General features: G+C 37.1%; 1 protein-coding gene across 4 annotated transcripts in view; it reads left to right on the forward strand.

Moving 5' to 3' along the window:
• Positions 1–25,761, forward strand: part of nckap1 (NCK-associated protein 1) — a 67,058-nt gene that overhangs the window by 11,494 nt on the left and 29,803 nt on the right. For 2 of the 4 annotated variants that reach the window (XM_073854685.1, XM_073854687.1), the window contains 14 exons: positions 7,822–7,914; positions 8,082–8,138; positions 8,236–8,378; positions 9,208–9,298; positions 9,391–9,528; positions 9,786–9,834; positions 14,584–14,740; positions 14,896–14,952; positions 15,039–15,238; positions 15,407–15,543; positions 17,797–17,878; positions 17,969–18,027; positions 20,511–20,655; positions 21,550–21,683. In XM_073854685.1, the coding sequence (XP_073710786.1) occupies positions 7,822–7,914; positions 8,082–8,138; positions 8,236–8,378; positions 9,208–9,298; positions 9,391–9,528; positions 9,786–9,834; positions 14,584–14,740; positions 14,896–14,952; positions 15,039–15,238; positions 15,407–15,543; positions 17,797–17,878; positions 17,969–18,027; positions 20,511–20,655; positions 21,550–21,683 (1,542 nt within the window). The remainder of the gene's footprint in view (positions 1–7,821; positions 7,915–8,081; positions 8,139–8,235; positions 8,379–9,207; positions 9,299–9,390; positions 9,529–9,785; positions 9,835–14,583; positions 14,741–14,895; positions 14,953–15,038; positions 15,239–15,406; positions 15,544–17,796; positions 17,879–17,968; positions 18,028–20,510; positions 20,656–21,549; positions 21,684–25,761) is intronic. The other 2 variants (XM_073854686.1, XM_073854688.1) reach the window with 1 other exon arrangement.

Here is a 25,761-nt window from a genome sequence, read left to right on the forward strand (position 1 = left end):
GTGACCCGAATCGCATTATCTAATGTGCATTACTGGAAAAGTTAGGATGCTTGAAAGGGGCTCAGTAATGAAATTAATGGAAAAGTGCCATTTAGATGTTTGATTTTCCCTAATTTAATGCTGAAATTGCATGTTTATTGTTGTATCTGACATGTAATGCAAACTTCGAATACTGGTTGCATATTCTGTGACTGTATCTGTTTGCTGTATTGCTCTACGTGGCAAACGTAAGCACTTTGTATACCCCCATATCCTCTATGCTAATTTCAAGTGAAATGGACAGTGGTGTGGTGTGACACATCTGTAGTATTGAAATTAATAAAGATTTTTGTTATGTATTTCAGTGGGTTAAGTTTCCCATCTGAAATCCATTATACCTCTTCTAATACCACAGTCCTTGCTGTAATACTTTGTCGTCACTGCCAAAATTTTGAATATCTCTACAGCATTTTAACCACACTGTTTATGGGTTAACATGGTTCCCATTGGACCATTAGAATTACGTAAAGGTTAATGCTTACGGTCGTAGGGTTTTAATTCCAAGATCATAATTTCCATCGTAAAACCACTGTGTTGTAACATGCAGTCTACTCTTTATTTTTAAAGTGTTTGTTTTAGTAAGTCATTGAACATGAGGTGGTGACCCATGAGAGGGGCTTCCCCATTTCTGTGTATTTTCCAGGAACATGTGGCTACATTTAGGTTTACCACAACACCACAAATAGCGGTCATCCTCGGTGTAAAACAGTATTTTTTTAGGACAGTTACTGCTGTCTTCTCTTCTTTATTGGTGTTTGTCTATCATGTCCTCAGCATTCCCCCAGCAGGAAATTACATCAGTAAAGCAGCCCATATTACTTTAGGAATGTGGGCGTGTTACCTTTACTAGCTTTAAGACAGCATTCCCATCTGCCGTTACAGCCGAATCCTTGTGCACTTCAAATTTTTAAATGAAAATTTGGGCTAGATAAATGCATTTTTAGTTGATGTATACTTCATTTCTATTTTTGTTTCACTGCAAAGCTCTATTTGCTATGTATTGATTTGCTATTCTGTAGTTTTTGGTAACCAGTTAGTGATAGGATATTGGCACTGAATTAAATTTGAAATTAAAATATTTATTAATACAGTTGCAAACTAGGAGTAAGCGACCCATAAACGAAGAAAGTGAAGTTGTCTCAAAGTACACAGTTACATGATCCTGTTGTACAAATGGTAAAGCACTGCATCTGCAGTGCAATGGTCATAGATTCAATTCCGAGGGAAGACAGAAAATGTAAACCGTCAATGCACATCGTTGTAGAAAAAGTGACTACCAAATGCATAAATGCAAATATTAAGTTACATCATCATTTGGTGCCCAAGTGGTAATTGAGCTTGAGCCGTCTCTGCTATAAAATGTAATTTTGAGAGATGCATTCCATGTGTCAAGTGTGTGTTTTGTGTTCATTTGTCATTTCAGTTCCTCTGTAATAACCAGCAACCATTGTTGTCTTTTTTGAAGTGTTGTATATTTCAGATGCTGCATTGCCTTCTGCTTTGTGTTGAAGATGTTTAACTGCTTTCTGCAATGATGTGATGCTGTGTCATGTTTAGGGCTGTCACTAGTACTCAGATTTTTTTTTTAGAATGCCCGATTTAAAAATAAATACTCAGGTTATTTTTACCGTGTTGTTGAGTACTCGTAGAAATAGCAGAAGCATGGTTTGGTGAAACACACGACAAAGAATGTTAACAGTTTTTTAACACTTAACATTGGAATCGGCGAATCAGCACTGAATTGAATAAACCAAGCGAAGGAGCAGTTTGGTTAGTGTAAGTACGGCCTCAATCACCCTGCGCATGGATAAATACCTGCATGAAGTCAAGTAAGCGCATCCTTCCGAATTTCCGAACTTAAACCGCTATATGACTCTGATAATACGTTGTCGATAACTATGCTGAATCGAACAGCCAATATTATTCACAGCTATTTCATGTACTACAGCTTTTGATCAGTAAGTCCTTATCCATCTGAAATCACTGTTAGTTTGAGTCGTTTATAACATGCATTTGAAAAAGTAACACTCGTAAAATATAATCATTATACATACTCATTATTATCATGAAAATATCTGAAAAGGTTTGAAGAACAGCAATATAAATATATCCTTAAGAAATTTCCTGCGTGTCATAGCTGCGTGTGTATGGTTTTTCGTCTACATCGCATATTGAGTTTCTGCACGAGAGCGCCCCCTGGCGTTTGGATGTAGGGACATTTCACCGTAATTCATTGAGAAGTATAGCATGCATCATCGGCCAATATATCGGTGCACCCCTACGGCTAAAAGAAGGAAATGTAATCCCGTGATTTTTCCAATTACTGTACCCAAGACAATGCGCGCTATAATCCCCTCCAACATGACCGCACAATAGGCACGCTCTGTTTCTGCATCTTTCTTGCACACACGCAAAGCTCCATCACATAGGTGCTACAGTGCTAAATTAATTCAAATTATTAATTCATCATCAATCAAATCACTGACTGATTTGCTATTATCATGTTAGACATAAATGTTGCACTGTACAGCCCCGTTTTAAGCCCTGTATTTGTTAAAAAAAATTACTCCATTTACTTGAATACTCGTTAAAAACTTCAGATTACTCGCTTACCAAAATGCTTGATGGTGACAGCCCTAGCCATGTTTAACTGTGTTTGAGTTGCATTTTAGTGTTGTTTTATATTTCCTTTTTTTGTTGCATTTTTTTGCATGCTTAACATGGCTATTTTCTGGATTATTCTTTTGGTAAGTTTGGACTCCATGTGGAGTCCCAGTTGCTTTATCTTTTAGTTCATGCTCCACTGTATATGCTGTTTAACATTTAAGTTGTACTCATATCATATCTATATGTCAAAAATTTGGGTAACATACTTGGACAAAAGGAATCTCAGATTTGCCCCTTTCAAAACTCAAACCTGTGTACTGTATTCATTTGGTGATGTTTGCATCTGATAAGGGTTAGTTCTGAGCTTTCTTTGAGTCTACAACTGCATGGTTACATGCTTTCTTTAAGTGTGTTTAGTACATTAAGGATCAATGACAAAACAAGCTCCTAAAAACTTATTTTTAAAAATATGCAATACATATTTTTGAGTCTGGAATAATGTCTATTGAACAACAATACAGTACATTTTTAATGATTTTGTTCACAATATTTTTAAAATACCCAATCAAAAAAAAAAAAAATTCAGGTGGTACAACCAATCATTGTCTATGTCAAATGTGTTTTAAGGTGCTCAAATGTGTCATGCTGATTGTTGGTTTATTTGATAGTGGCATTTAATTTAAAATTATAATCCTGAAAATGGTTTAAAAGCGAAAAACAAATGTATCATTAAATTAACATTTGAGAACTATACATTTAAGAACAATATTGAAAAAAGTATTATCAATTATAGAAAACTTAGCCTCATTATTAAAACTAAAATTATAAGCTAAATTATTTGTTTATTAAAATTATTTATCTTAATGTTTTTGATTTTTTTTTAAGATGGGCATTTATAGCAGTTGCTCCTTTTGACTTTCTGGTTGCACTACCTGACCTCTGCAATGAATTTACATTTAACATACTTTTAACTTGGATGCTGTTTTAAGAAATCAAATAGATAAATATGCTTTATAAATACAATGTGTTGATAATTTTTTTCTAGTTTTACATTGGTTGTACCACCTGACACAGAAAGTGTACCAACCTACTGATTACATTAAAGTAGCTATTTTTCAGTATTTAAAGGAATAGTCTACTCATTTTCAATATTAAACTATGTTATTACCTTAACAAAGAAGAGTTGATACATCCCTCTTATCATCTGTGTGTGTGCACGTAAGCGCTGGGGTGCGCTGCGACACTTCGATAGCATTTAGCTTAGCCCCATTCATTCAATGCTACCAATCAGAGATAAAGTTAGAAGTGACCAAACACATCAACATTTTTCCTATTTAAGACGAGTAGTTATACAAGCAAGTTTGGTGGTACAAAATAAAACGTAGCGCTTTTCTAAGCGGATTTAAAAGACTAACTATATTTTATGGCGTAATAGCACTTTTGGGAGTATTTCGACTCTGCGCAGTAACACCCTCCCTCTCCTATTATGAGAGTGAGAAGGGGAGCGGACTTTTCAGGCGAGTCGAAGTACTCCCAAAAGTGCTATTACACCATAAAATATAGTTCCTCTTTTAAATCCGCTTAGAAAAGCGCTACGTTTTATTTTGTACCACCAAACTTGCTCGTATAACTACTTGTCTTAAATAGGAAAAACGTTGATGTGTTTGGTCACTTCTAACTTTATCTCTGATTGGTACCATTGAATGAATGGGGCTAAGCTAAATGCTATCGAAGCGTCGCAGCGCGCTCCAGCGCTTACGTGCACGCACACAGATGATAGAGGGATGTATCAACAATTCTTAGTTAAGGTAATAACATATTTTAATATTGAAAATGAGTAGACTATTCCTTTAAGAGAAATCTAAAAAATTCATTCAGCCTTAAAGATCACACAGGGTTCCCAGGATGATGTGATAACATATTTACTTTTTATACTTTTTTAACTTCGTAATAAAAGGCCCATGATTGCAGTTGTAATACCTTGACAATTGAGAAATTCAAATTGTTGGGCAACATTTTTTCAATAATCCTAACATCCCAACAACTGCTAATATTCGTGAATTTGTTTATATAAAACTTTTCAAACATGAAATGCTGCCAAAGTGTCTTATATTTAACATTTCAGTAATTGAAACACTGTTTTTAAATGTTATCCTAAACTGCTAATTTGAATGGATGGTTGCCCCGCCAGCCATTTTACAAGTTTAAGATACCAAAACAAAAATTAGTATTTATTATTTAAAAATATTGAAAATGCATTTAATCTAAATAGGTTTAATAAATAAAGTGACACATGTCATTAAATATATCAGTTAATTTTAGTACATAATGCCCCAGACACAAAAATATGCATGCCATGTCATTGATCCTTAAACAAGGGTGTTACGTGGTTTAGCATATTGTGCACATTATCACAACTTTTCCCCAAACACATTTTCTTTAAAAATAGCAGAAATTGAGATTTTTTTTTCAAACTTAAATCTAAATTCAGAGATGATCTACATTTTGTTGACTTTTTTTCACAAAATCTTTCATGATCTAGGTATATTCACCCCAACAAGAAAGTAACGATGATAAGAGAAAGGGTCAAAAAATGGTCCCAAGCTTTCACTGGGGCAGTACCTTTTAAAAATGCCATAACATGTACCATTTAGTTACAGGTATGTATACATTTGATACCGATATGTACTTCTGGTATACTTCCTATTATGCACTCTTTAGTTGCAAAACTGTACCTTGAAAAGGGTACCACTAGGGACCATTTTTTGACCTGTATCTTATGAGAATCACAATTGAGAATATAATTAATGACCAAAAACCGAAGAGCGTAGCATAAGGGTGATACGAATTTTGGTATGGAAAAAGTGCATAGTTCTTGCAAAACCAATTAATGACCGATTAAAACATGAAGTCTACGATCATCACTTTTTTCATCTCCATCTCTGCTGTTTTTTTATATTCCTGATATCATCTCTAAAACATATATACCGACAATATCTAATTATTAGACTCCATTTTAACCTACTGGATTTGCATCATTTAATCAGATGATAATGTGAATATATGCAAGCACAGGCTTGCAAGGTGGGGATGAGGGTGTTTTCTTTAATGGAATTTGTCTTCTTGGTTTCTCTGATATTGGGCTTAATGGGTATCTCTAGTTCATTATTAACCCTGTTAGCTCTAACCTGGTTTTCTGGAAACCCCTCATAGAAACTAAGAGGATTTCGTCTCTAACTACATTCTAGAGCATATTTGCACTACCCTTTACTCCAGGGAAGCGTAACAAAGTCACAAGTGTCCAAATCATATAATCATACATCAAATCATACAAAAACATTTAAGCGGAGTTGAACCACCTTTAGTAGTTGTAGATGCATTGTTATCCATACATGGATGTGAATGTTTGTCAACCTTCTCAGGTGAAGCAGTAATGCATTTTTTGCTCTAGAGTCGTGCATTCCGTAGTGGCAACCTAAGGATAAGTTGTATGCGTGTCAAGACTTGAAGCAGGGTTCATTCACCGGTTTGGCTTTAAAATATCGAGTCTGAGAATTTTGTTCTTTGGCAGGGCTCAACAACAAAAAAAATTATTCTGGCCCTCTACAGACGTGACCCTCCTGTGGTTTTTTAAGAAAAATTATTTTAAGAAAACTTAATTTAATTATTTATTTTCAGATAGAAGCATCAAATTTTGATTTCACTCATAGATTTTACTTAAATTTCAATCTTTGACATGACTTTACTTTGTCTATTAAAGACATTAAAGTTATATTTTCATAGAATGTAGGGATGCACCGATATGGACATTTTGGCTGATACCGATAACCGATAACTCTTTATATTTGGGGACCGATAACATATATATATATATATATATATATATATATATATATATATATATATATATATATATATATATATATATATATATATATATAGGCCGATAAATATTCATATTATTTTCACAATGAAAAACTAACAGACCGTGGACATCTTGTCTTTGCACTAGACTAGCATACTCTTCTTAAGCCCGCAACACGTGTCATCTTCGTGCTATGTCACAGAAAGCACAAATCAAAACTTCACATGGCCAGCAATGAGCAAGTGAAGTGGTTCAACAAACCAAAATAATCCATCATTTATCGGCTTTTATTTATCGGCCTAATTTTGCTATCAGACCGATAACCGATAATATTAAAAATAAGCAGTTATCGGCCGATAACGAAATGCCGGCCGATATATCGTGCATCCCTAATAGAATGTTATGTAGGATGCTTTTATGTAGAAAACAGTAAATCACAAAACAATGATATTAGCTGGGTTTTACAGGCAGGGTCACTTATTATAAATACCTTTGAACAGCATCATATGCAGTATGTGTGTTCATTAAACAGTCTCTACTATAGCTATTATGTAACCGTGACCACTTTTGCATTTACTGAAATGGCCTGTGGTGCAAAACATTACAGTATGTACTTTGAAAACAAGCCTGTAAACACAAGATAAACTGCTAAATTGGACCATTGGCCATCCATATTGTTGAGCCCTGCCTAGAACATTTTCATTTTGGATTTAATTATTCGTGAGGACATCAGCCACTTTTTACAGAAGTTAAATGTTTGTGTAACGGTAATCTAAAACGTCTTTTTTAACGTTTTTAAATCCAAAGATATTAAATTAATTTAATAACATCTCTAAATTTAAAGGGATAGTTCACCCAGAAGTGAAAATTCCGCCATTTACTTGCCCCCATGTTGTTACAAACCTGTATACATTTCTTTGTTCTGCTAAACACAATGGACGATTTTTGTAATCAAGCAGAAAAGCACCATTGACTTCTAGTTGGAAAAGGACTACTATGGAAGTCAATGGTGCCCAAAAACAATTTGGTTACAAACATTGCTCAAAATGTCTTCCTTTATGTTCAGCAGAACAAAAAATTAATTCAGGTTTGTAATAACATGAGAGTCAGTAAATGATGACAACATTTTCATTTGTTTGGTAAACTATCCCTTTAACTGTTGCGGATAGCCTTTATTCAGTTATGTTATAATCTCAGGCTTAAAGCGTCTTGTGTGAACCCTGCTGATAAGTTTCTTGCTCATACATCACAATTATATGACCTTGTTTAATGAGTCTGTTTAACTGATGGCCTTTATTTTCTAATTACAGCAACAGCTTGCACAACTACAAAAAGAAAAGTCAGAAATACTGAAGAATTTAGCTCTATATTACTTCACCTTTGTGGATGTTATGGAATTTAAGGTATGCAAGTTCATAAAACCATTAGTGCATAGATTATTCCACTGGTTTGAATGAAAAAAAAATTGGGATTTATTTACTTAGAAATTAAGAACGTGTGTATGTGTTATTTTATTATCATTGCCTGAAAGATACATTAGGGTTATATTTCATGCTTTCATTACCTCCAGGACCATGTTTGTGAACTGCTGAACACTATTGACGTTTGTCAAGTCTTCTTTGATATTGTAAGTTTTATTTATTGTAATAATTGTTTTTTAAATAGTGATAATTATTTATTGAAATGGCAGGTATGTAACAGTGTCATTTTTGTCCGTGTTGCAGACTGTAAATTTTGACCTCACAAGGAACTACCTGGACCTTGTGGTGACGTACACTACACTGATGATGCTGCTTTCACGTATCGAGGAGCGCAAAGCGATAATCGGCCTTTATAACTACGCTCATGAAATGACACACGGTTCAAGGTATTAAAGAGACACTCCACTATTTATGAAAAATGCTCATTTTCCAGCTCCCCTAGAGTCCACTTTTAGCATAGCTTAGCATAATCCATTGAATCTGATTAGACCATTAGCATTGTGCCTAAAAAATAACGGGTTTCGATATGCTTCCTATTTAAAACTTGACTCTTCTTTAGTTACATTGTGTACTAAGACCGACTGAAATGAAAAGTTATTATGCAGCAGCCAAAAATAGTCCTCTTAGTATATTTCAATAGCAGAGGACTATTTTCGGGCAATACGTAATATCATTGCGCCTCCTGCAGCCATGTTACACCAGCAAAGTCCTTGAAACTCCAGAATAAGAGTATAGTTCCTAGCCATATCTGCCTAGAGAATGGCAACTTTTAATTTTTCGTTGGTCTTAGTACACGATGTAACTACAAAAGAGTTAAGTTTTAAATAGGAAAAATATCAAAACTCTTTGGTTATTTTTTAGCGCAATGCTAATGGTCTAATCAGATTCAATGGATTATGCTAAGCTATGCTAAAAGTGGGACCGCCAGCTGAATGGATTCCAAAACGGTAAAAATCAAATGTTTAACTCTAGGGGAGCTGGAGAATGAGCATATTTTCAAGAAAGTGGAGTGTCCCTTTAAAGTAGTGCAAATATAGCAAGCCGCTTTGTTGTTAATGTGGATGTCACTACTTGAATTTATTAGGAATCATTATTTTTATATATTCTGGTTGTCACTTATATAGCTTTGTATACAGAATGTGACATCTCTGTTTAGCTGCGATATGTATGTGCCAAAGAGCTGTGTCGTGATTCGTGTGCTATTTTTGTGCCCAGTGATCGAGAATACCCCAGACTTGGACAGATGATCGTAGACTATGAGAATCCTCTGAAGAAGATGATGGAGGAATTTGTTCCTCATGGAAAAGTAAAATCTGCTTGCTGCAATACCGTTTCACATTACTTGTGTTGCGACTTTTTCTCATTTTCTAATTTCTTTTTTGTTTCTGTGTACATCAGTCGCTGTCAGATGCACTGGTCTCCCTACAGATGGTGTACCCACGCCGTAATCTGTCTGCTGACCAGTGGAGGAACGCTCAGCTGCTCAGTTTGATTAGTGCTCCCAGTACCATGCTCAACCCGGCCCAGTCTGACACGGTTAGGACTCCAAAACCTGTTTGTTGTTTGCCTGTTGCTGAATTTTCCCAAAAAATGCTAATGAGTTGTTGATGGATTGTTTAATAGAATAAACCCTGGCAGTTACCATAACTGTGTAGTGCAGACTAATAACATAGAAGAGCCTTTATTGTGCTGGAGCATGGATGTTATGGATAAAATATATTTGTAATAAACTGGAATTGATCTATTCGTTACATATCACTTGTAAAACTGATTTAATGTAATGTGTGTTTTAGATGCCATGTGAATACCTGTCCTTGGATACCATGGAGAAATGGATTGTTTGTAAGTGTTATTAAGTCTTTCATGCCAACGTTTTTCTTTTTTTAAAGTTGCCAGCCAGTGCCAGCATTTTTTATGATTTTCACAAAAGTTTAATGCCTTCCAGAAAATGTGCTTCTTTAAAGCAACACCAAAGAGGTTTTTTTTTTACCTTAAAATAACGTTTCCAAAAAAGTTTCAGTGGTTCATCCACACAAAACAGGGTGAATGGCACTTTCACATTCGCTTTGCAGCCCTCTATCGGCCAAAACCGCACTAAAGAAGTTTCCAACCGTCGGGTAGCGGTCCTGTAGTTCAAGTGAAAACTACAAAAATTTGCTTTACGGCAGACCTACAATCCAATCAGAGCCAACTATGCTGCAGTATTTACGACAGTGGTAATGAAAAATTACGCTTCTAACCTGTAGGGGGAGCAAAGAGCCAGAGTTCTTTAGTGTTGCTTTAAATATATAAACCTACAATAGTGCTTCTTTAAATATATAAACCTACAATATATAAAATGAAAGAAAGACCCTTTTCTTTCAAAAAGAATCATCCTAAATTTCATCCTATCTTTATTTGTTCTCTTTTTATCACCTCTGAAATATGGGTAGGTTTCTTCAAAAATAAAAAAAATTGAGCAAAAAGCTGAGATAATTTCATTTTTTTGAAGGACTTTAGAGTAGAGCTGGACGATTTGGGTAATTTTTCCCATTGCGGTTATTGATGCTAATATTGTGAAGTGCTTTTGCGATTATAATAAATGGTATCATGAGTCAACTTGATGGGTTTTAAGGAAAATCCACACACAGTTTAGTGACAATGCTAAAATGTGTATTTGTAAAACTAGAAATGTTTTCGTATTGCCACATGATGTAGCAACTGCTCAGTGTCAGTAATCATAAATCAAAAATACTGCCATACAACAGACATAGAGTTTTTTTTTTAGCTACCAGATCACTGTCAATCTCCTCTGCATCCATCTTCGCTCTGGTATTTCCGCGTTGCGCACACGCGGAAAGTGACGACGCACGCCACACACGTGCATGCCACATTTGCACTGCCTTTTTTGTTCGTTTTTCTTTCTTTTTTTAAACAGCAAGGAAAATCATCAAAGTGTTATCAGAAAGTTTGTGTTAACAAGTCCACACATTTATTTATTTAATATAATTGCAACATTTTGCTGTCATATAATCGCACAGGCTGACATCGCGATTGCGATGCGATTAATTGTGCAGCACTACTTTAGAGCAAATTCAGAGTGATCATCAAAACATACACAGAGTATTTACTGTTTGCCCTAAGGGTTTGCCTTAAAGGGACACAAGGCAGCATTTTTATGTTAATAAATCATCTTCGTAAGTCGGTATATGGTTATATAACTCATTACATGACGAATGAAGACCCTCTCGCCCGCCCCTACCGTCTGTAGGAAGAATACCCCACTTGCAAGTTCGCTGTATCCGACCCGGTGTCCTTCAGTCTCGTAAAGTCTCAGATATAGAAAGCATTTACTCCCTGACACTAGGGGGAGCTAGTAGAGAAATAATACTCAGACTTGCCTGGTGTGCCTTTAAGGTTTTATAAGTTGGGTAAGAGTGCCACCTTGTGAATAATAGAGAGAATACTGATTGCCGGAAAAACTCATCATTGGCAAGGAAAGAGTTAGAGACCATATTGAATTGCATTTTTCGTATTTACATGCAGTTTTTCCAGTAAGGATTTTATTTCATGTAACATTACAGGAGTTAAATGCTGTTTCATGGTGTCTTTAAACCTCAAAGGCCCCCTGCCATTGTCATAAAGTCATAAAACTCGTCATTGGCAGGGAAGTGTTTTCTCCTAAATTAACGAGTTAATTCGTCAATGGCAGGGAAAGAGTTATAGACCATATTGAATTTCAAGTCCCCCTGTAGTCGATTAATTTTATCAAATAAAACTCAGCTTTGAGCATAATTGCATATCTAAATGTTTTTCATTTCTTCATGCTTTAAAACAGCTTGAATGTAACTCTACACCCTCGTCTACCTGGATCAATGCATAAGTGAATAAGGTTGTACTCACACTATCCAAATCAAACCGCGCTCGGGCGCGTTTGACCCCCAAACTCTGGTTCGTTTGACTGGTCTGATCGCTCTGTTCCGCACCTGGGCGCGGATTGAATGTCTACGCTGCACACGCGACAGGTCAACTAACCAAAATGATAGACATGTGAGATGGCTGTTTGTCATCGCGCACCAAATGAGTCTAAATAAAAAAACACATACTTAACATTATGATGGGTTCTAGTGTTAAGAAAGCGCTTTACTTCCTGCTTTGTTCAATCAATCACATCCTAATGACGAAAGCGCGTCCAGGCTTGGATAATAGTACACTGTGAGTGCGTACATCTAGGGGAGTAGAGAGGGGGGACAATCGCGCTGGGCATGGTTTGGTTTGGATAATATGAATGTGCCCTTAGTCCATGCATCTACTCAGTCGCAAAGCTCGCTCCATGAGTCCCCACCTCCACTCTTTCGCACCACTTCGGGTCATAGATATATATGTAAATAGATGCTACAATGAACGTTTCAGATATAGATATGTATAACTAGATACAACATTGGAACCCTTCATATATGTAGGCATGTCTGCTATTTTAGAATGGTCCTGATGTATAAGTCACTCACAGCTTTTCAGGATACACTGTTTAGCCTTTGGTAGGGCCCTATAAAATCCATTTTATTTTTTCCCAAATTCCGTTTTCTCCATTTTAATTTTTACAAATTCCGTTTTATCCGTTTTCATTTTTGGCCAATTTTTTACTGTTATTTTAGTCATACAAAGAGTGTGCCTTTAATGTTAATGATTAAAATGTAAATGATTTGGAGAAAAACTGGATAACACGATTACTTAATGACTGTAAAACATGCATTTACTCACACACGCACATACACATTCACACACACGCCCGCCCGCACACACACACACAACTCAATTCAATTCAATGCATTGTTTAGTGTTGTTGCAGAAGGCTACAACAAGGTGTCAAAGCAGTGGTGCCTTCAGAAGAGCCTTAAACACATTGGTCCAGCGGAACGCGATCCATATATACACGATCGCTTGCGAGAAGTGCAGTGAGACAGACGTGGATGAGAGAGTGCATGTATCTTTGCGCTCACCGTGAACATAAAGTTGACAAAACGTACAAAATAACAGTTCTCCGGTTACATAAAAGTCATGTGAGAACTGCTCAGAACTAAATGTTTAGCGTCGGATTTCTTAATTTTTTCGCTGACGAAAGCAGATCATGGAGAGCCGCTTCCACATGGTTTCAGTGTTTTGGAGGGGGTTTAAAACGACAGGAGGGGGTATGTCGCCCAGATTTACTTCCCTCGATCTGCATTTCCCAGAGACATACGTTCGTCTCCCACACAAAAACATAATTTTATTCAAAATATGTAAAATTCCGCGAAATTCCGCGTTAATACTAGATTCCGTGTTAATCTGCCAATTCCGCGATTCCATCCGCGATTCCGTGATCGCGGAAATTATAGGGCCCTACTTTGGTAGTTTGGTTGTAATTGTAATGCTGTGTTCGGTAATGCTTTCGTCTTGGTGTTTTGTGTTAGCAATTAAAATGTTAGGGTCTACACAGCAGCACGTAACATTTGATAAATATACAGTAGTACGGTTGATGGCACACAGTTAGCTTGCTTGCTCTCAGGCTTGGCAGGGTTGCCAGATTTGTGTAAAAATCAAATCTATCCCAATCAACTTTTCCCAAATACCAAAACTTTATTTTCATAATTAAAATAATATTACCTTAATGTTTACAGCAGGTGAACAAAATCCTTCTGCATTTAACCCGCGATTCCGCATTTAATCTGGTTCCTGAGGAAACCTCTAACTTGAACACTGGGTTTAACACCGCTTTTAATACCAATATGACGGACGACTTGCATATCTATGGTTTCAAACACATAACTTCTAAGTCTGGTTCCACAATGCATATGTGAACTGGCATCCAAACATATCTATGGCTCAAACTAATCATCCACCCGTTCGACTGTGCTGATGTGATTGGTTACATGTTTATAACGTAGGTGATTTCAGACCACATTTTTCAGTCTGTCTTTGGAAAACATCAATTTTATGAAGAAAATACTCTGCAGTAGTGATGACTAATATATGTGCACATGGTTTGTCTTGAAACATATTTAAAACACCATATAGATTTATAAACTACAATAAATTTTGATTTTCACCACAGGGGACTTTACATTTTTAGTAGGGATGCATATCAATTAATCGCGATTAATCTATAGCAGAATAAAAGTTTTTGTTTACATCATATATGTGTGTGTACTGTGTATAATAACTTTGTATAGTTAAATGCACACACATGCATGTATATATTTAAGCAATGTTTACATGTGTATATACATTTGTATATTTATGTATAATTTATATTATATATAAATATAAATACGTAATATATAAATATATTTTTTTCTTAAAATTATACATGCATGTGTGCATATTTATATATACATAATTATTATACACAGTTCACACACATATATGATGTAAACAAAAACTTTTATTCTGCTATAGATTAATCGCGATTAATTGATATGCATCCCTAATTTTTAGAATAAAATAATTATGAATATGATCATAGAAACAAATTATTTCATTATTTACCTTTTTGCAAAACAATTTCTTGCCATTTACTCAAAAGAACACGTTAAATCCAAATATGGTGTAAGTAACCAGCTCTTTGTGTTATAGTTGGGTTCATCTTGTGTCACACGGCCCTGAACAGTGACCCAGCGGCTCTCAGCCTGTGGAAGTTGGCCCTTCAGAGCAGCTCCTGTCTCTGTCTCTTCAGGGATGAGGTCTTCCATATTCACAAAGCTGCTGAGGATCTCTTCGTAAACATTCGCGGGTCAGCAAATACTTCTTGGGGGCACACACATTGTACTATCATAAATATAACATTTTGGTTTTCATAATGGGGGTCTCGCTTTTTCACATGCATTTAACATATAGCATATATATTGCATATGCTTTTTGTATATTCAATATTTCAATCTGTTGCAGCTACAACAAACGTGTCAACGACATTCGTGAATGCAAAGAATCTGCTCTGTCACATGCGTAAGTGGCCTCGTTCTCTTTCTTAAGATACCAAATTAAAACAATCATTACTCTCTGTATCAATATATGTTTTTGAATTCATCTAGGGGCTTGATGCACAGAGAACGGCGCAAGTTTTTGAGATCTGCCCTGAAAGAGCTGGCCACAGTGTTGGCCGACCAGCCCGGATTACTGGGCCCCAAAGCCCTGTTTGTGTTTATGGCTCTTTCATTCGCCCGCGATGAGATCATTTGGCTGCTCAGACACGCAGACAACATCCAGAAGAAAAGCACAGATGACTTTATTGACAAGTAAATATGAATTTAACATCCTCTATTTATTTCTTTACATATTCATAGAACATCATGCCATTTCCTCACTAAGAGATTGTGTCTTTGGAGTTGCAGCTCATGGAGTGTGTGACTTTAATCAAATGAAAACATCACAGATTTTTACTTCATTCCTGTTTGTGTTCACAAGCACATCGCAGAGTTGATCTTCTACATGGAGGAATTGAGGGCACACGTGCGAAAGTATGGACCCGTAATGCAGAGGTACTACGTGCAGTACCTGTCCGGCTTTGATGCTGTGGTGCTCAATGAGCTTGTACAGGTGAGACTGTCCACACTGTTTCAAACCTACATCTGCCTATAATAGGTAGATATCCACACATTCATCCATCCATGATCCTTCATCTAACCATCCTTGTATTATGCATCAATGGATATAAATAGATATTTTTGAAAGGGCTGCTTTTTGATGAATAGTATTTACATTGTTTTCATTTTATTATCATTGTATACCTGAGGCTTAATGGTAACACTGTGTTAACAACTAGATTCAAAATTCAAAGCGTTTATTGTCATATACCCAGTGAGGAATATGTTCTTATATGCAAGTATAGGGAATGTAGAGTTAGAAATATAGACTATGTACAAGATATCTATATATGCAAATGTACAGTATTAACAGTCTTGAACGTATTAACTTGTGTGCAAGAAAAACAGTAGTACAGTAATAAGTACAGAGTAGGAGTAAGGATCTAATATATGCAAATATAATATGGCAATGGCAACAATAACCCAGGTATTTATAGCAGCAGTACCATTAATAGATGTGCAAAAATTGAGATGGAGTGCAATATAATATAATATTTGCAGGTGAGTGCAAATAAATATAACAATGGCAGCAATAATATTAACAGATGAGCAAAATTGAGATGGGGCTACGTGAATAACATTAGCAGTATATAATGGTGGTGGTAACTAACCCCACTGTGTAAAATGTTTTCAATCCCAGCTATCAGTTACTAGGAAAGGAAAAAAACAAAAGCACATATTGGCTCTGTATAAATATGTAAAGTAGCTGTGTTGCAATTAACCCCACGCAGCACTGGCTTGATCAGGTGTGTAATATTTTTAAAGGAAAACACCACCATTTTTCAATATTTTACTATGTTCTTACCTCAACTTAGATGAATGAATACATACCTATCTTTTGTCAATGCATGCACTTAATCTTTGTACAGCGCGCCATAAATGTATTAGCATTTAGCTTAGCCCCATTCATTCCTTAGGATCCAAACAGGGATGAATTTAGAAGCCACCAAACACTTCCATGTTTTCCATGTTTATGTGCATGCATGAATAAAGATAGGTATGTATTAATTTGTCTAAGTTGAGGGAAGAAAATAGTAAAATATTGAAAAGCGGTGGTGTTTTCCTTAACCTTTAACTGGCGCAGCCCTTTTTGAGTGGGGGGTTGGTGAAAAGGTGATATACACCTTTAAATTAATATAACTCTGGCATTTTTTATTTTTTTTTTGGTCTAGAATCCTAATTGTGGTTTTAATTTTGGTAATTTTTGGTTTTAAAGAAGACACTTCAACGTTTTTTTAGGGAAGTGTCTAGAGGTGAAAATATTATTTTTTTTTAAAGCAGTTTACATTTATTTGTAATAAATAAAATTGCAATATAGTATAATTTTTAATACATACAATTGTCAAAAAACTGAGGTTTGTGCTGGTTTGCTTTGAGGTTTGCTGCATACTTGTGTCACAAATGAATAAATTACAGTTACTGCATTATTATTACTGCTAAAAGGTTTTGAAATATGAAAATTACATTCTTAGACCTTTCCAACAATATATAGTTTGTCGTGATAGATTAACATTTACATAGAAAATATTGAAATAAACCTAGGTGTCCCGCTCACGGGACAGCGCCAATAAACGGGTTAAACGCATTATTTTCCACACATAACTAATTAATCTTAATAACGTGTTAAATTAACAGCACTAGTAAATATGCACATGAGCAAAGCCTTACGATTATTATTGTTAAAAAAAAATGCTTTTTGACACAAAATGTGTCATATTTTAGTTTAGTTTATTTATTTATATATGTAAAACAACAGGTGTTAAAGCTAAAGTAAATCATCACATTTCCAATCAAGCTGATATTCTTCTTCTCATGCTATTGCTTGACTATATTATATAAGATAAATATAAGACAAAAATCAAAAAGTATTTTCATCACGCAGTGAAAACATGCACTCTGAAAGCCAAGGTGTGTTTTTGTTTAGTTTTTGTAAAGCAAGGTACATGATCTTTTCATTTTTGAATGCATTTTTTTTTTATATTTAACAGCCTTAGTTTTTATTAATTTAATTATTCAGTATAACAATCCTAATATGAAAGTTAGCAGAGCATTGTCATGAATGAACTTCACCACTAGATGGAGAACTAGCATTGTCATTGAGCTTCAAGATCAAGACCATGAGTGTGTCTTGCTCGTCACTGTAACATTTTTAAATGAACAACATTGTTACAAATGTTACAACAATCATTGTGTTTTTCTTTCATAGAACCTGTCTGTCTGCCCAGAGGACGAGTCTATTATTATGTCGTCTTTTGTGAACACTATGACCTCTCTGAGTGTCAAGCAAGGTAGAGAAGCTTCTTTTCTACTTAAAAAGTTTGTATTGTCTTTGTTGTCTTCTGTTGTAAACAGCAGGACTGTGTGTATATGTGTTACAGTTGAAGACGGCGATGTGTTTGATTTCAGAGGGATGAGACTGGATTGGTTTAGACTCCAGGTAAGATGATTTCAGTTCTTCTGATTCATTAACAGCCTTTATGTCCCCAGCAAAATATACAAATCATCCAAGTTAAAGTTTCATAATCTGCATTTGATTTTAATCATTAATTTCAGATCTTTGACATGATCGTACTCAGTCGGTGTTAAAGATATCAAGTTTATATTTTAGCAAATTTTAACTGGGTTTTCACTGACAGGTTAACAAATTGCTTTTCCTTTGTTAAATATGAATGAAGGTAACATATTTGTGACTTGTTTCGGAATATTTGGAGTTCTTGTTGCTCTTCGGAGCATGTTTTCTGGATATTATTTAGAAATAAAACACAACACCGTTTTTGTGAAGCTCTCACGGCTTCATCTGAGCTTAAATAAATCAAGCTCCATCCCTGTGGAATACCGAGCATTTTTATCACCAACGGTGCATGTGGGTGGATGGAAATGAAAGCAGAGAGACAATGAGATATCTTCATGCGTTTCTGAGAATCTGTGCAAGTGTGTGTGAACCTTAAAATCCCATCAGTCTTTGGGATGGTTTAGCATGTACCTCGGTGGGTTTCCTGTGTGTTGTTCAGCCCAGTCCCTGAGCAGAGAAACCATTTGATCTTTTTCTTTATGCTTCGTGTTCATAACCTTTTAAACTCTTTTATCAGCATCTGTGGCATAATGTTAATTCCCACAGAAGATTTTTCACATAGCACATTTTATACACATTGTTTTATTCAGCGTGCTTTACATAAAACATTTCAAAACGAGTTTATCGATCGATTTGTCCATATTTAAACCGTGTCCGACAGTAGACACGAGTTTTCTGCATATGTATTTTCACTGCTACCAACTCTTTGTTATTGCCTCGCAATCTGACACCCAGGCAAACAGTATTGCAAGCAAACGAAAATGCATGTTTTGGCAGAAATGCATAGACAGATGTTGTGCATCAATGCATGTTATGGTAAGGCATTTGATCAATGCATCAATCCATATTGATGTATTGTTACACCGCTCATTTTTTACATGGACGACATGGTAAGTAGGGTTTCTATCAAACTCCTTTGCGTTGACAAATGTAATGTTTAAAGGGACACTCCACTTTTTTAAAATAGGCTTTTTTCCAGCTCCCCTAGAGTTAATCATTTGATTTTTACTGTTTTGGAATCCATTCAGCTGATCTCCGGGTCTGGTGGTACCACTTTTAGCATTAGCATAATCCATTGAATCTGATTAGACCATTTATAGCAAAAATAAACAAAGAGTTTCGATATTTTTCTTATTTAAAACTTGACTCTTCTGTAGTTACATTGTGTACTAAGACAGACAGAAGATTAAAAGTTGTGATTTTCTAGGGAGATAAAACCATGGTTTTGCCAATAATAATCAATACAAAAATTGTTAATTTTTGTAATGGCATGAACTCATTAAAGGGATTGTTTACCAAAAATGGAAATTCTGTCATTTACCTACCCAAGTTGTTCCAAACCTGTATAAATTTCTTTGTACTGCTGAACACAAATAACGAAATTCTGAATTTGTTTAATAACTAAACAGATCTGGGGCATCATTCACTTCCATTGTATTATTTTTTTCCTGCTATGGGAGTCTCTGGGGCCTCTGGGGATGTTTTCTGTAAACTATTCCTTTAACTTATATCGCTCTGTTTTACATTAATGATTGTTTAGCATTTAGGATCACAATAGAAGTTTGATAGCAGCTTGCTCTCAAGATTTTTCCCATCTCTGCTGTCAAACCAGGGATATCCACATCTCTCCTTTAGTTTAGCATGCTTTGTTTAATGGACCTGTGTTGAGATGGTACTTGCCAGCATTTAATATCTAACAGTTCACTCAGTTCGTGCCTGTTCCTATTTTGGCCTCTTTGTTTCCAAGGGTGCAGCCCTATTTATCTCTATGGCCGATTAAACTACCAGCAGCAGGCTGCAAATGCGGATCTAAAAATAAGCCCTGGTTTTCAATACTCTTCAGTACTTCACAGCGGATTTTATTACTGTACTATATGTTTATTGATGTTCCCCAAACTCCATAACCACAAGATTTGTAAGCTAAGCACCTGCTGTCTGTCCTGTGGTATCATCCTGGCGTGCCTTTCTCTTTGTATTGGCTGATGAAAGCCAGCGCAGGGCTTTGTTGGTTTCTCACACTTGTTTTACGTTCAAGATGATCTTGTTTGTTACGAAAGCAATTGGCTGGATGTTGTCTTGTTTAATGGTATCAAGTTAACGAAAATATTTCCCAGAAAGCCTCGTCAAACTTAATGACGTGGTCAAATATCAAACCACACTTTTCTTCATTCTCCACCGCGGTCCAGTTTCCAATCCGATTCGTCACTCTTCATTTGCTTGAGGGTTTGTTCATGGAAATCAAGCCCGCCAAGCTTAACCTTTGGAAATCGATTGTAAAAGTTGTCAGGATAATTAATTGACCTATGTGGTTTCCAAATGACGCTAAAGATGTTTTTCCTTGTGTTTAGGCTTACACCAGCGTGTCCAAGGCCTCACTCGGACTGGCAGATCACAGGGAGCTGGGCAAGATGATGAACACCATCATCTTCCACACCAAGATGGTCGACTCTCTGGTGGAGATGCTCGTGGAGACTTCAGATCTGTCAATTTTCTGGAATGATTCAGGGCGTCCTTATAAGTTTGGGTTATGAATCTGGGGGAGGGATTTCAAGGCCCTGGGAAGTTTTTGAAAATAAACATGCATAGATACAGGTCACTTGAATATATTTTGTGCAATAAGTTTTCTGGAAAAAAAATCCATATTATTCCCTGTGTAGTGTAGGATAACATAATAAAAATTCTAGACTTTTTAAGCATACATATCTTCTGTATGTGAATGTTGATTCATACCAAAATGCTTTTTTGGATAGTTGTGTTTGACACATGAAAACGTCTCGGGTTACGTATGTAACTGTCTCCTGAGAAGGGAACATGACACTGCGTCTCTCTTGCCATACTTCCTGCATCCCTGTAACGCCGTCTTTGGCAATATTTCAGATAGCGATATACTTACTGGCTCTCGCGTCACCCTGCCTTTGTCGTTAAGCCTCACCATTGGTTGAATTTGATATACACATTCAGACGCACTTACTGAAGGCGTCCCCAAAGTGTCACAGTGATGCAGTGTGAGTTCCCTCAAAAGGGAACTGTAACAATGTATCTCAAAAGGTTGCACGAAGTAACCTTGCTCTTACTCTAGTCCTTGAATTTTAGGGTATTGAATCTGGAAAGTTTTTGAAAGGTCCTTGAATTTGAAGTTAACTTAAGTGTGGAAACCCTGAAATTTACTATATTGAAATTACACCACATGCTCACGATTTGATCAAATATTAGACTCTGACGCCAACACATAAAACAGCATAGCAACCCACTGTTGTGTCTCTTGTTTTCAGATATGGCTTTCTTTCATGCTGGGTGGGGAGCAGACAGCGTTTGAAGTGATTAGATATGATTGTACCAGACGTTGAAGTGAACTGGCAACTCATTTTCCTCTTTCTGTTTCTGATAGCTTTTACAGCCGCGCCTTTGAAAAGATGTTCCAGCAGTGTCTCGAACTGCCGTCCCAGTCTCGACACTCCATCTCCTTCCCTCTCCTCTGTACCCACTTCATGAGCTGCACTCATGAGCTCTGCCCTGAAGAGGTGAGTCGCACTGAGATCAGTCCTACACGCCCTTGTCTTGGTTTGTGATCCTTTTCATTGCCTTTTTTTAATCTCCAGTTTCTTTTGAAGCGTCTATGTTTTTGGAAAAACTGTGTTTTATGGGGTCGAGATTGTCCCCTAGTGAAATTACTTTGCTTTTGAAAAGAGGAGTTTAGGAAAGATCCATCGCCATGGCTTAGCTGCGACCCATGTCAGGGTTCAGGATGGAGTCGTTCCGTGAATCCTGAAAGCTACATGAGTTAACTAGATCAGGAATCTCCCACCACGCAGGATTGAGCGCTGTGGTACGTGTATCAGGATGTGTGCGGAAAACCAAACGCTGAAAAGAATGATTTATTAAATCTGTTATTGAACCATACACCGGTGTAGCTACCCAGAAGGCCCGGGGGAATATGGAAGCCCCTCCGCACACACGAAGAGCACAACAGATTTCTGTTCCCCTCCTCCGGCCACTGGAATATGCCCGACACATTCACCAAGTGTTTGTTCCTGCCAAACACATTGCCCTTCAATATCCAATTTAATTTGGTAAATAAACCCACGTTCGCCCTCTTAATTGGCAGACAAACGGTACCAAACCCAGCGAGCACAATGAGAGGTCTCATGTCATTGCGTGGCCTGAACATTGAGCTGTCTGAGAGCACTTATAGGAATAAAAGAGATTTATTGAGCCATAGACGGCTTGGGTTTCCCTTATTTAAACATGAAACTCCCTCTCTCAGCATGTTTCTGAAATGGTCTTCCTCCTGTGTCCACTCCGCACAGCTTTGGACAGCTGCAAGCTTTATTTATGTTGGAAAAGCACTAAAAGTTTCCAAGAATATTTCCATCCTCGCACAGAAAACTTTTTACAGCATTTCAGAGTAACAACAAAAGATCACGGTGCTTCGGCAAAGGTCTTGAGAGATATTTCCAACCTGCATCACCTCGGACTCTCAGCATTATATCAGGAGTTTGTGTGCTAGAGCCGAGACTAATCTTAATGACGGGAGCTCGTCAGATCGCTGTCTAACCTTCGAGTGTAAACACTGGTTTGGGTTAAATCCAGATCTGCCACCTTTGGTTTAAATGACAGATTTTGTTCCTGCCGGGTGCTCGAGGGAATATGTAGCGGCCTCCTCAGTCTTGTTTGCGTTTTGTTAGGAAAGTCAGCCAGGAGTTGAGGATTCAGCCCCGCACAGGGGCGATGCTTGTTTTGCAGTAGAAGTGTAGACCGGTGTTTGCTTTAGGCAAAAAGTTTGGGGAACCAGACCAGCTGGCCAATAACAAAGAGCCTTACTGAGACATGGAGGACAGGTCACAAACAGCACTTCAGTTTGAGCCAATTTTACCTGAGCAGCTTATACTGGAGTCTCATGCCCTCATGAATCATACAGTATTGTGCAAAAGTCTTAGGGCACCACCTGCTTTGTTGTTTTAGAAAAGTTTTAACGAAATCCATATTAAAGCGATACTAAAAGTCAAATATCAAAATTACCCCATGATTTACCCTCAAGCTATCCAAGATACATATGTCTATCATCTTTCAGACAAAGACATTTGGAGTTATTTTAGTAAATGTTATTCCAATCTTATAACGGTACAAAACAGGGATCAGGGAACAACTTTTGATCTTGAAGCCCAAAAAAGTGCATCCATCCTTTACTGAAGTAATCTTCACGGTACATTCACACAGAGTGTAAGCGTTAACGCTTGATGGAAGGCTTGTCTGAAGCGTGGCTAACAGCCAATCACAGTGGCCGCAACACATGCTCCGGTCTTCCATAAACGTAATTGGCTGGCTCTGCCTAGGTTATTTGCATAAGGTGATCTGATTGGCTGACGCATGCGTTGCCGCTTGAAAAGTTGAGAAATGTTTAACTTCTGACGTGGCGCCGACGGATCCACAATACAGTTCGGCAACGCATGACGTCACCCATTAAAAGTGAATGGGAAGCGTTAACGCTTACGCCCCGTGTGAATGTACCGTTACAGAGTCCAAGATGGTATCGTTACTGGAAGCTGGTTATTATAGTATATAAAGTTTGAAATAATGATTTTTTTCTTACCAAATCTCATTGATTACCCACAGAAGATCCTTTATTAACCCCTTGGAGTCGTGTGGATAAACTTTAAAGTGAGAAGTTGTTCCCTGATCCCCGTTTTCTACTTTTACAAAGCATGAAAGAGCAAAGACATTTACTAAAATAACTCCAAATGTGTTAGCCTGAAAGATGATGGACATGTGTATCTCGGATTGCTTGAGGTTGAGTAAATCATTGGGTGATGTTGGTATTTGGCTGGAATATCCCTTTAATTTCAGTCTATTAATTAAGACACAAAAAGCCAGGAAATATGTACACAAAATGTAAAAAAAAAACTAGGGCTGTCACAATTAATGCATTAACGCGCATTCATTTAAACGCCACTAATTTTATTAACGCAACACGCAATTTCAGTTTGACCCTTGGTCTAGCTAACCCATAGTTGGATCATTGAGATGCAGCCTAATGCAGGGTTTACACCAAACGCGTTTTGGTCGTCAAAATCGCGTCTACCGTATCTAGTTTGCCGCTTGAACACTTTGAATCCATTCGCGCGTCTAGAGCGGAGTAGACGCGCGGAAAAAGCAAGCATTTGACGCGCGTCCGAGGCAAAATCCGCTTCTTGTGGGAGGGGCAACTGCTGTGCGAGTGCATGTTTGCAAGATGACTGATGTTGATTGTGCATTTATCAAGAGAGTTACCAGTTTGTATTGGGTAACCTTACTATAGGGGGAAAATAAACGGTGCGGGTCGATTAACGTCACGTGACTCAAAAGTGAAGTGTGTATTACAACTTACCAGGTTGCCCAAAGTCCATACTGACACTCTTCCAAGCGAGGTCCTTTTATTACTGTCTCCTAATAGAAATAACAACTTGTGTCATATAGCTCCGAGTGACTGCTTGAGTGAGTGACTCCGGGCGGGGCTGCCACCACAGCAGCAGGCAGGCTCCTGATTGGTTAACGCGGCGCGAAATTCCGCCAAAGTTCAAATTTTTCAACTCGGGCGTCAGCCGCAAATTCGCGTGAACCGCAAAATGCACAATAGCACCATTCGCGCGTACCACGCACAACGCTCAATTCGCGCCTTTCGCACGAGGTTCACGCGCGAATGAGGCGGAAACGCGTCTTCCGCTCCGCGTCGAACGCCTCTTCCGCGCCGCGGGACCTCCTGACGCGCGTCAACGCGTCTGCACATTGACTTAACATTGAAATCACTCACGCTTCACGCCTCTACCGCGGTTGGTGTAAACGCACCATTAGACAGTAAATGTGACCCATGCTGTCTAAATGACTTGGAGGTTTTCATAAAAATATGAACATTAAGCTCTCATCTAGCGAATCCAAAGCTCTAAATTCTAAATGGTCGTTGAACATCTAAAATGATTTATTTGTACGTTTTCTGATAGGTGTACCGTCCTTAATGCTTAACTAATACACAAAGGATGCGTGTCCATCCACATACGCATCTGATGTTTTGGTTTTAAAACATGCAGGAATTACAAAATGGAGTGCAGGATTTGCTTGATGACAAAATAATTATTAAGAGAGAAAGTTTGTGACCTGATTTATGTTAAAGAGTTATTAAGAGCGAAAAGACTCAAAAACAATCTTCATCGCGCTGACTGACACTGAAGCACGAGTGCGCACGGCCACGATATATAGACATATACACATAATTACAGTTTTAATAATATCTATTTTGACAAGAATTCACACAGATATAATCTGTTATGTCTTAAGTGAATGTTTGATTAACTGTTGAGGAAGAATATCTGATGTGTAACATTATATTAGATTTTTGCATTATACAGTAGATCTTAAAGCTGTGTGTCTCAATGTCAATCAAACAATAAAAGAAAAAAGTTTAACATATATTGATATTGTGTGTGCCTAATCTATTAGTTTTACGAGTGATTTTAAGATATGGAAGTGGTAATTTGTGTGGTAATTTTGGATTTTTCTCTAAATTAACTTTGCTGACTCTGTCAGCTTCAAAATGTCAAAATATACATAACTCTCATTTTTTAAGAT

This window comes from Misgurnus anguillicaudatus, chromosome 17 (assembly GCF_027580225.2).
Source record: "Misgurnus anguillicaudatus chromosome 17, ASM2758022v2, whole genome shotgun sequence".
NCBI lineage: Eukaryota > Metazoa > Chordata > Actinopteri > Cypriniformes > Cobitidae > Misgurnus > Misgurnus anguillicaudatus.